The sequence below is a fragment of the Pituophis catenifer genome, unplaced genomic scaffold (genome assembly GCF_029215685.1).
Source record: "Pituophis catenifer annectens isolate HBS135680 unplaced genomic scaffold, rPitCat1.0.hap2 SCAF_10, whole genome shotgun sequence".
NCBI classification, from domain to species: domain Eukaryota; kingdom Metazoa; phylum Chordata; class Lepidosauria; order Squamata; family Colubridae; genus Pituophis; species Pituophis catenifer.
Genome location: NW_027256890.1, coordinates 31,146,353 through 31,157,326, shown reverse-complemented (window position 1 = coordinate 31,157,326; position 10,974 = coordinate 31,146,353). Strand labels below are relative to the sequence as shown.

The 10,974-nt window shown below is 47.5% G+C and overlaps 1 protein-coding gene across 1 annotated transcript; it reads right to left on the bottom strand.

Annotated features, from left to right (window-relative positions):
- Positions 1 to 698: 698 nt before the first annotated feature.
- On the bottom strand, positions 699 to 8,602 carry LOC139322277 (ras-related protein Rab-11A-like). Its single transcript, XM_070951326.1, has 5 exons — positions 8,563 to 8,602; positions 6,152 to 6,347; positions 5,373 to 5,566; positions 1,979 to 2,059; positions 699 to 841 (listed from the first exon to the last, which is right to left on the bottom strand). The coding sequence occupies exons 1-5, from the start codon at positions 8,600 to 8,602 to the stop codon at positions 699 to 701; spliced, it is 654 nt and encodes a 217-aa protein (XP_070807427.1).
- Between the last annotated feature and the right edge of the window lie 2,372 nt (positions 8,603 to 10,974).

Sequence of the window (10,974 nt, the reverse complement as noted above, 5' to 3'; positions counted from 1 at the left end):
GGCACACACACAATCACCAAGGAAATCCCACTCTTTACAGACTCAGGGGAGTGTCCAGCTGAGGCAGACGTGCAGGCCAGGCTCTTCCTTGGTGGGTGCTGGTAGCTAAAGCCACCTGCAAGGTTTGCCCTGGGAATCAGTCATGAGGCAGCCCCAGGGACTTTTAAAGTCATCCAAAGAACTTGGGGTCATGTGGGGAAAGTGGCCTGTTTTAAACATTCATCCTGTCCCTAAAAATAGCCTTGGCAGAAGCCGTAAGAGCGGGGACCTTTTGATCTGCTGGTGGCCACCCAGGAGGGTAAATCCTCAAGGACCAACATGTCCATGGCTCTCCCTCAAGTTGTCTCAAGACCAGGGGAGCTACTGCCTATCAACTAGAGGGGCAAAAAGTTGGGAAACGCCACAAGAACCTCAAGGGGCTGTTCAGCAGCCTCCTTCATGCTTCTCCCCTCCCCAAATCTGTCAGCGGCTTCCTAGGAGGCTGAAGAGCAGCCTCTAAGGAGAATCCAGAACTGGGCAGCCGCTGGGGGCCTCGGCTGCAACCAAGGGGTAGCTTCAAGAAGTGTGGAGAAATGGGTGTGCAGGATGCAGAGCAAGTAGGCTGGACACCTGGTGGAGCTGGCCCCTCTCCTTCACCAGGGAAAGATCTGGTGGTTTCTGGGTGGCCTCCTCACTTTGTGACCGTTTCCCACCACAGGCTAGATGTTCTGGCAACAAGGGGTCTGTCTCGCTTCCTGTTGGGTGGGCAAGACTTTGATGGGCTCGATGGTGGTCCCATGGCTGAACTCTGTCTCAGGCTGCCCTCCTGCAAGTTGTCGCTGGGATACAATCCGGTAGATTTCTGGAGGAAAAGAAAACCAAGAGGAGGTCAAATGGAGTTGGAAGTCCATTTCAGTGTTGAGCAGAAGCAGTCACAGGAAGAGAAGACAATCAAGGCTAAAAAATAACTTAGGTCCAGAGATCAACTTGCACACCACTGATTTCCCTTCTGAAGTATATGAACTGCTGTATTGTTATAATTAGCTTCTCCAACGGCCCTGCATTGTGTCCTATTCTCAATGCAAAGAGAGGTATCATGCCGAAGTGATTCCTTCTCATTTCAGTGTTTACACACTGAGCAGTCAGAACATGGGAATTTCCAAAAGCTTTGATCTGGCATCTATCAAAGGGTGGGGTTCAGGTGTCTTCCTCATCTGCCAGGCTATAAAACCTCCCTGGTACTGCAGTGGCCTTCCTGAAAGGAAAGTCTGAGGACTGCAAAATTAGGGAAGAGACCACCTCTCCTGAAGCCTGCAGAGTTGATGAGACCCCCTACACAGCAGGAGGAAATGTTGCTGCATACCCAGAGACGTCTTCCGGCCTTGCATGACATTTTGAAACATAAAATAGCCTAATGAAATGCAGTCATGGAACAAACAAAGGCCAAAAATACAAACCAACCTGTACAAAGTTAGAATAAGCCCAGTTTCCCGTGACCTGTTCCCGTGACCTGCTGGGTAAATGCACCCTGGGTCAAAGGTTGGCCAAGCACTCCCTGATGTTAGGCACAACGTCCTCTAAGGCAGTGTTTCTCGACCTCGGGAGCTTTAGGATGGGTGGACTTCAACTCCCAGAATTCCTCCCAACCAGCATGCTGACTGGGGGAATCCAGAGAGTTAAAATCCACCCATCTTAAAGCTCCTGAGATCAAGAAACACTTTTCAAGCAAAGCCTTTAGGTCTGCCCAGGCATTCCTAGGAGAAGGTTCTGAGGTTTGTCTTGTCTGGACTGTGCCTCCACAGATTGACCTTAACTGATCTTAATCTCCCCCTGCAAAGGGGGGGGATTAATCAGTTAATCTTTCTGGGGCTTATGACATCCAAGGTGCTTTGAAGACCCTAGTCAGCAGGGGCTGTGTCTGCTTGCCTTTTGCCGCTCCCAAATCTGAGCATAACCTGTGTCCACCACCCAGGTAGGTGTGAAGGGAAATCAGACATACCTGCCAGGATGTTGTGAAAGGCTGTCTCCACGTTGGTGGAATCCAGAGCTGACGTCTCAATGAAAGACAAGCCATTTTTTTCTACAGCAGGTGAATACATAGAAAAGGATACCACCAGTCAGAAATGGTCCACAGATAGTCTCTGTGAGAAGCTCCATCCAACCCTCTTGTGCGCCTCAGACCTCAGCTGCCCCATCACCACCAGAAGTGCTGAGATTCAAATCAATCACATTGGAGCTCATCTCCCACCTGTCGAGATGGTGGGATTCTGGGGGTTCTAGGGGGTTTGGCCGAACCGTTTGTTAAATTGCTGGCTCGCCCGCCCCTCGCCCCGCCCCGCCTCCCACTCGCGCGGCGCCAGTCTACCGTAGCCAGGGGTAGGCAATTGTGGCTCTTTTACAACCTGTGGACTTCAACTTCCAGAATTCCTGAGACAGCTTGGCTGTCTCAGGAATTCTGGGAGTTGAAGGCCACAGGTTGTAAAAGAGCCACAATTGCCCACCCCTTCCCTAGCCTGAGTTCCGCTGCCGGTTCCCCACCGGCTCTGGACGCAAGAGAGCAGGATGGAGAAAGCAGCTTCCACGCCTTCACTCACCCTCACTCTCTGCTCTGTTGGATCGCCGGCCGTTCGCTTACCCCGCCCACTCCCCATCTATTGCTGCCTCCGGAGTCCCAGCTGATGGCCAGAGGAAAAAAAACTTCAAATTCTTGCCGCGGGGCTTCAAAGGGCCGCCCTAGAGCCAGTGGTGCAGCCGAACCGTTTGTTAAATTGCTGGCTTGCCCCGCCCCTCTGCACCACTATTTATTGCCAATAAATAGTGGTGGGCGAGGGGTGGGCGAGCCAGCAATTTAACAAACAGTTCGGTGTTTTTTTGTAATTTTATTGGCCCGTGGAGCTTCAGCATAGGCTAATTAGCCCTTGATTCTATCGGCCTCCCGGCTCTCAGCTGATTTGTCTCAGCTGTTTTGCTCAGGGATCTGTTGCTTCCTTGCAAAGAGTCCTGGAGCAGAATTTTTTTCCCTTAGCTCTGCTGAAACACGAGACTGAAATTGCTTTGCTGTTGCTGCAACGTTGGAAAATTAAGCAGGCAGAATTCTTTTCTTTTTCCTCACCAAAAAAGGTAGGTGCAAACAATGGGAAATTTAGGGAAAGATTTTAAAACACAAAAGAAAAAAAGCTCTATTTAACTAGGGAATTGTAATAATTGAGATACTATTAATTGTATATTTCTGAAAGCAGAAATGGTTAAGTTGTGGTTTGGAGGAATATATGAGGGAAATTATTTGGTTTATTATTATTGGTAAATATAATTAATTGATTTGTAAGAAATTGGATTGCATGGAAATAATTGGAATATTCATGTTCATATTGATTAATATACAAAAAAGGTAGTTATATAACTAATTGATTTATATTAAAATGTTGAATTTATATTAAACAACTAATATTACATAATTAACCAATGTGAGGATGGATATAAAAATAGATGACAATGGGAAGGGGTATAATATAGAATAGAAGGGAAAAATTGAATTTGATTAAGATTAGAGATGAGGATGAAGGGTAATATTGGTTTTTTACAAAAATAGATGAGGAATAAATATGGCAAAAAGGAAATATAGAAATTGTAAATTTAATTGAAATGACTAAACACTGTTTAAATTTGTGAACCGGCCAAATACTCTGTTCAAAGAAAATACATTGTATGTTTGTATGTGTGTTTCTAATTATTGCTATTTATTCATATTTGTTCTCTTTTTTTCTTTAAAGTTTAACAATTCATTCTTTATCTTAATATCTTTATATTTGTTTGGGGTTGGCTTTCTTCCCTTTCATCTTTTTTATTGTACAGCAATCTTTCTCCTCAAACCTACCACCTCTCTCTTTTCTTTCCTTCTTACTTTCTCTTCCCCCCTCTTCTTCTCCTCCCTACTTCCTCTTCCTTTCTCCTTCTCCTCCTCTCTTCCTTCCCTCTCTCTCCTTCTTTCTTCATCTCTCTTCTCCTTCCTTCATCCCTCTCTATTGCTGTATCCTTTTATGCATATGGACTACTCAGAGGGCTGAAAAAGTTATTTCTGACTGGTCCTCGCACTTTTGACCAGTCCTCGAACTTACGACTGTCCTCACATTTTACGTTTTTGCCCTATCTTGTCACCATGGTGAAGAGAAGCAGTTGTGAAATGAGTGACATGGTTGTTAAGAAAGCTGCACGGGCATAAATGTGAGGATGGTCATAAGTGTGAGGACCGGTCAAAAGTGCAAGGCCCAGTCAGAAATGACTTTTTTCAGCCCTCTGAGTAGTCCCTATGCACATAGCCACGCCCACCCGGTCACATGATGAGCTAGCCACGCCTACACAGTCATGTGACCAGCTAGCCACGCCCACCCAGTCACATGATTGCCAAGCCACACCCCCAACTAAGCCACGCCCACAGAACCTGTTGTTAAAATATTGAATCCCACCACTGGATGTATCCTCCTTGAGTGACACCAGGTTTAGGCACCAACCTCAGAGCATCGGCAGGTGGCACCTGAGGGACATCTCTACCCAGAGCCCTCGCCCCAGATTGTCTCCCTTTCAGTTAAATACTTTTTTTATGCTTTTCAGATCCATGCTATGCTTTAATGTATATCATTTATCTTCTGGTTTTTAAATGTTGGTAAGTTCCTTTGGGAAAATATCTTTTTAGCTGTAGCTTACAAATTCATAAATGTCCTAAAATAATCCTTCCTTTTTAAAGATAGTGAGTGTTGTGTGTCCAGAAGACACAAAGTTCAGAACAAAGATCCAGGAATCTTAGGTGTCTTTTCTTAAATTAAAAGATACACATTTTTAGCCCCCAAAGTTATAGATCTCCTTGAATCATGTTGCTGGAAACAAGGGTATTTAAGTGAATTAATTTTGCCTCTTGCCCTAATTTAAAAATGAATGAAAAAAAACAGCGACATCTTCACAACCCTGGGTTCCCCGATGCTTCCAATGGCCAAGGGAAAAGGCCCGCACCTAAACACAATGCTCCTTCTGTACAGCAGTAACACAAAACTCAAGGAAGGAGCTGTGGCCCTCTGGCTGAGTCTCTGTCTACGCACTGACAGCTGCAGGGTGATCCCCTTGCCCCAGGCCCAGGAAACACCTGGCCAAACCCCTTGAAGACCTGGCAGGGAGCCCAACCACGTGGTTCAACGTGACCCAGCCACCCTCTGAGGCTCACCCTCTTCTCCAAAGGATGCAAGAGTGGTGCCAAGGGCTTAGCTAATGAGCGCATTTAACAGCACGAATGAGTCAGGTGCTGAAGTCACTTCCTGTGGCGAAAAGGAACGGATGGAGGGTTCTGAGCTAGCCAGAATCTCCTCTGGGGAAGGAGAGGCTCCTCCGTGGGCTGGGAGCCTTACCTGCAAAGCTCTTGGCCTCGTCAGTGGGCACGGCCCGTAGGTGCCTTAGGTCACTCTTGTTGCCCACAAGCATGATGACGATGTTGGCGTCCGCATGATCCTGCAGCTCCTTCAGCCAGCGCTCTGCGTTTTCATAGGTCAGGTACTTGGCAATGTCGTAAACAAGGAGGGCACCGACCGCCCCTCGGTAGTAGCTACAGGGGGGAGGGGAGGGGGGGAGGAGGGCAAGTCACTTGCTGGCAGAACCAGACTTTCAGCAAGGTCTCCATCCCACCACCCACGGGAGGCCCCGATCCCAACAGGGCCTCCATTCCTCTCATTTACAGGGGGCTGTAAGGCTTTACACAGAGATGGCGGCCACTGCCAGAACAAACCTTGCAGGACCATCGAACTGGATCTGATTTAATTGCCATTTCTAGCATCCCATGGTCAGGTGACCACAATTTATGATGTTTTTGCAAAAATAATAATAATAATAATTGGCATTTACTTCCAGTTTCTAGCATGGCTGGTTGGAGAATTCTGGGAGTTGAAGTCCACCCGGCTTAAAGTTGCCAAGGTTGAGAAATACTACCATAGATAGATCTGTTAAACTCGCCTTGGCTGCCAAGCAGAAGGACTGAGCTCCAGGGAGCCTTCACAAGCTAATGCAGATCAAGGAACCAGATTAGAGGGCGAGAGCCACTTTAACTTTTCCATTAGAAAAGGAGACCCTCCCTAGCCATGGCGCCCTCTCCCCTTCCCTCTTGGGCACCCAGAGGCAGCAACCAGTCTCTTACGCGGAAGTGATGGCTCGGTAGCGCTCCTGCCCAGCCGTGTCCCAGATCTGGGCCTTCACAGTCTTGTTGTCCACCTGGATGCTGCGCGTGGCAAACTCCACCCCAATGGTGCTCTTGCTTTCCAGGTTGAACTCATTCCGGGTGAAGCGCGAAAGCAGGTTGCTCTTTCCAACACCCGAGTCCCCAATGAGGACGACTGCAAAGAGGCAAGGGACTCTGCGGTTAATTAAAATACTCAGAACCCTCTGAAAAGGATGTTTCGTGCTTGCTTGGTTTTTGTTTTTGTTAAGAAGGCTCTCTCATCCACCTTTCTGAATTGTTTTGAGCCAAAGAATAGGCCGGGCTTTGCACCAAGCAATTTGACCTCAGATTTGACAGTCAAACAATAACAAAATTTGGGCATTTGAACCTCCCAGAATATGGTGAGGGAGATGGAAGTTTCTACACATGGATGGATGGATGGATGGATGGTAGAGAGATGCTTCATAGAAGATAGATATAGAATATAGATAAATGATATTCTTTTAATAATCTCAAAATGGCCACTTGAGAATAATATAATTCCCCAGCCCGAGAGAATGGAGGGCAGCTGGGGTTTATATTCATCAGTTTCAGGCTGGGTTCTTAACAGTTTACTATTGTTAAATGAGGCAACAGTTCCGACAGATTTGCCCCCTTGAAGAACATGCCTCCCCTTCACCCTACACCTGTTAAGCCACACCATGGAGCCAAAGAAAAAACTGCAGGTCGCAACCGCTTTACAGGAAAATGCCCTACACTTAAAGGAGGCTCTCAGACACGTTCTGAATGTTTCCCATCTGAAAAAGAACAGGAGACAGAATAGTAAAGGCAGCTTCACAAAGGAACTCCGGGCCTGTTTATATAGAGAGGACCACTCTGCTTTTCCTTTTTATAATTATGTTTCATTATTAAATAAAAATGCAGACTTTTCCAACTTTTTTCAGTGCAGTAAAATACAAAAAAAGGTCATCTTAACTTTCTGTTTTCCACTTCACAACATTTCAAGCCATTTCTATCTCCAAAATCATTCTAGTCCTTGAAACCTAAAATCCAATAATTTTTTTATATTTCGAGCAAAAGATCCAGAAGTGGTTTCCAAGGAGAAAGAAATCTGGATAAATTCTTCTCTTTCATTAAAACTCTCTCTGCTAGTGCCAACACTCTTCCATTGTGTGAACATTTCTGCGCATATAAGACGGGCATAAGTGATGCACGCTCTGCTCTTCCCAGAGATCTACAAAAGGGGATCCCCTCACCAAAATCCCCCCCAGCTCCTGAACCACTGGCAGGTCCCTCATTCTGGCCTCTGACAAATCTGCATGTGACGTGTGTGGCACGTGGCCCATCCCACACCTGTCCTGCTAGTTGAGAGCAGAGCTCCAGCAAGGAGCCGCCCTGAGAGCCAGCCCTGACTCACTCACTGGAAAGTTCTCTTTGGGCAACACCAAGCTCAGTTCCCAAGACCAAATGCCTGGCTGGCTGGCTGGCTGGGGAATTCTAGGACTTGAAATCTGCCTATCTTAAAGTTGCCAAGGTTGAGAAACACTGATATAAACAGACAAATGGATACCAAAGGCTTTTAAACCGCTGTGTGAAAGCAGCATCTACCTCAGAGGTGTCCAATCTTGGGAACTTGGAAGACCTGTGGACTTCAATTCCCAGAATTCCCCAGCTAGAAAAGCTTAATTTTAGTTGTTTTCCTTCCTTCTTTCCACTCCGAATTGAATGAAAGCTGAAAGTTGATTGAAAACTGGCTGGAGAATTCTGGGAGTCGAAGTCCACAGGTCTTAAAGTTCCCAAGGTGGGACACCCTTTTACTGAGTAAAGGTCTCAGGTGGGGATTCCATCTTGTCGGGTCGATGAAAAGATTTTAGGATCTGGAAGATCCAGGCCTGGGATGAGACCTGCCGACAAGGGAGTGAAGGGCGGGGGGGGGGGGGCAGCTTACAGGTCTATAACCCTCAGGCTTTCTCCCTGTGGGTCCTCCTACCTGGGGTATGGGGTGGGGTGGGGGGGCACCAGAATTAAGCTACCTCTGGAGGGCTGTCCTCTCCGTTTGCTGGGACTGCAATTCCCAGAATTCTAGGCTGGCTCGGGATTTGGGGCGGGGGTCCCCTCCCGGCCCACCTGGAGCAGTCAGGTGAGCGCCCCCGCGAAGGCTCCTCCCCGGAAGCTTCGGAGGGCTGGTTCAATCCAGAGTGGGAAGGGGAAGGAAAAGAACGAGGCAGCTCCCAGCAAAAGTTCACCGGCTCTGCGGAACGGCCGTGGCGAAACGTCTTCAGCCACTGAGGAAGGAGCAGCCTTTCCAGGCGGCAGCTGAGGCCGAGGGGGGAAGGGCCGCTCCGGCGTCGCAAGCGGAGGGGGGGGGCAGTTTGCAAGTTCTCACTCACTCTTGAAGAGGTAGTCGTACTCGTCGTCCTTGCCCCGCATCGCGCCCGGACTTCTGCGCTGCCTCCCGACGGAGCCCGTCAGCCACACCTGCGCGCCTCTCCTCGCCCGGAAGAGCTGGCGGTGATCTCACGGCCCGGCGATTTCAGGTAGGCGGTTGGAGGTCAGGCTTTCCGGGCTGGGTTGGGGCGCTGATTGGCCCGGCCTCGCCCCGGCAGCTTTATTCGGCTGCTCACCTGGCCAGGGAGGAGGAGGGGAGGTGCGCGGCTCTTTAAAGGGGCAGCCGCCTTCCACCTGAAGGGGAGAAAACAAGGGCGGGCCCTAAATGGCCAGTTTCTGCCCGGCTTCAGTCTGTCCACTTCTGAATTGACCCCACCCTAGTGAAATAAACGGGGTGTGCAGCTGCCAGACAGACGGTCTTGGAAAAGTTTTCATTGAGATTTACTGATAGCAAACTTTGCCTTTTATGTATTTCCAGATTTGGGCATCACAGGTAAAATGCCCTTGAAGGTGGTAGTCCTCAACGAAACCATTTGTTTAGCAATGCTTGAAGTTACAGCAACGGTGTAATGGATTTAGGACCTGTCCTCACACTTAGGAGGGATGCAGCATCCCCACGGGCCCACCAAATTCAAGCGGGTATTATTGCCACTTAATCCCAGAGTCACGAGATAACCATTTGCAACCTTCCCAGCCAGCTTCCAAAAAGCAAAATCAGCGAGGAAGCTGGATTCATTTAAAGACCGTGTGACTGACTTAACAACTGCTTGATTCACTTCACACCTGGGGCAAAAAAAGGTCATAAAATCAGGAGTGACTCACTTAACCACCTTGTTTAGCTATGGAAATTCTGTTCCCAATTGTGGGCGTAAGTCGAGGACTTACTGTACTGTGGGGGTCAGCTGAAACAGACCGATTACAGCATCTGTGACTTTGCCCCATCCTTTAATAATACATTTAATCTGTTCTTAAATCTGAATTAAGGAAGCACAGCTGTTTAGGCTGGAAAAATCATTTTTATCATTTTTCCCTAGCTCTGATAATTACACCACATCATTTTTTTTTTTTAAATGGCTATTGATATTCACTCCTTGGGGAGTGCCTGGCTACATTAATGGCAATCCATGGATCTTGCTGGGAGGGGATAGATTCCCAGTTAACCAATCCTTTGAAGGTCTGAAGCAGATTAAAAATCAACACTTGACAATTTAATATTCTTTTCATTGTTGGGAAGATGCCTGCCTGAATAACCTGGATTTTCCTTTGAGTGATTGTAGGGGGACTGGGTGAGGCTGATCTCCTGGCCTCTTGCAGGATGCACAACTGAAAACAGACTACTTGAGAACTGGTGGCCTACCAAGTATAAACTTATACCGATTGAACCAGTTCCAAGATACCATGCTATGTTAATTTGATATCCAGGAAAATGTGTCAGGCAGCCCATGCTTAAATTGCCTGCTAATTATACTGTCACGGGGAACTTTGTCAAAAGCATTCACAGCCTTCCCACCATTTAATAAGGAACTTCTTTGAGGTCAGTTGATCAGTGAGATTTCTTATATTATTTCATGTTCTACATTTAATTTTTATTTTATTGATTTATTGATTAAATTTGCTGCAAAGCGATGATCTTCTGGACATCTCCATGCTGACTCCTGGTGGTAACCTGCAGTGATTGTTTCTCCTCAGGTAGGAAGGAGCCCAACCTGGCACAGAGATGCAGCCAGAGCACGGAGGTCGCCATCCCTGAAGAAAAAACCAAAGGATGGAGTATTGCGTGGTCAACCTTCAGCCAATTGGGCAGGAGGAGGACTTGGCAGTCAACAGGCATTGTTGACAGAGAAACATACTTTCCATAAGGGAGAGGATGAGATCAAGAGCCAGGAAACCCGGTGGACAAAAATGACTACTAAGACATACATCACACAGCTGGAACTCAAACCATCTTTCAGACCACCTCAAAAAAACATCTTCTGAACCTTCAAAGAACAGGAAGAGATGCTGTGGAACAGGAAATAGGATGATGGATCCCCAAAGAGCAGAAGGGCTCAGAAATTTGAGAAGTGGGCTTCTTTCTACGGGGGTTATCAGCCTGAATTTTGTTGTTCTGGGTGGGGGGGGGGGAGAAGTTGGCGAGTGAGCGATTCTGGCCTCTTCCACCTGTCTTTCTGCACTGAGCAAGATGCGGTCCCCCTTTAAACCTGCCTGGTCCTCAGGGATGGAGGTCTTCTGGATCTGGTGGCCTGTCTGGGAGAGTCCCATTTCTTCTCCTCTTGTTGAGGGAGATCCAAGATGCCTTGCACACCCCTCCCAGTTCCCTTCAATTTGCAAGTCCCTCTTTTTCCAAAACATACAAAACATAATTTTCCCCAAGAGGTCCATCTTATTAAGCCACATGATAATAATATGCACTC

Bases quoted from the DNA above. Each gene is read 5' to 3' on its own strand.
- LOC139322277 (XM_070951326.1), bottom strand. From the start codon at position 8,602: ATGCGGGGCAAGGACGACGAGTACGACTACCTCTTCAAGA. The intron at 6,348-8,562 runs GTGAGTGAGAAC...GCCTCTTTGCAG, and splicing joins GTACGACTACCTCTTCAAGA to TCGTCCTCATTGGGGACTCG. The intron at 2,060-5,372 runs GTAAGGCTCCCA...CACCTGCTGTAG, and splicing joins CGAGGCCAAGAGCTTTGCAG to AAAAAAATGGCTTGTCTTTC.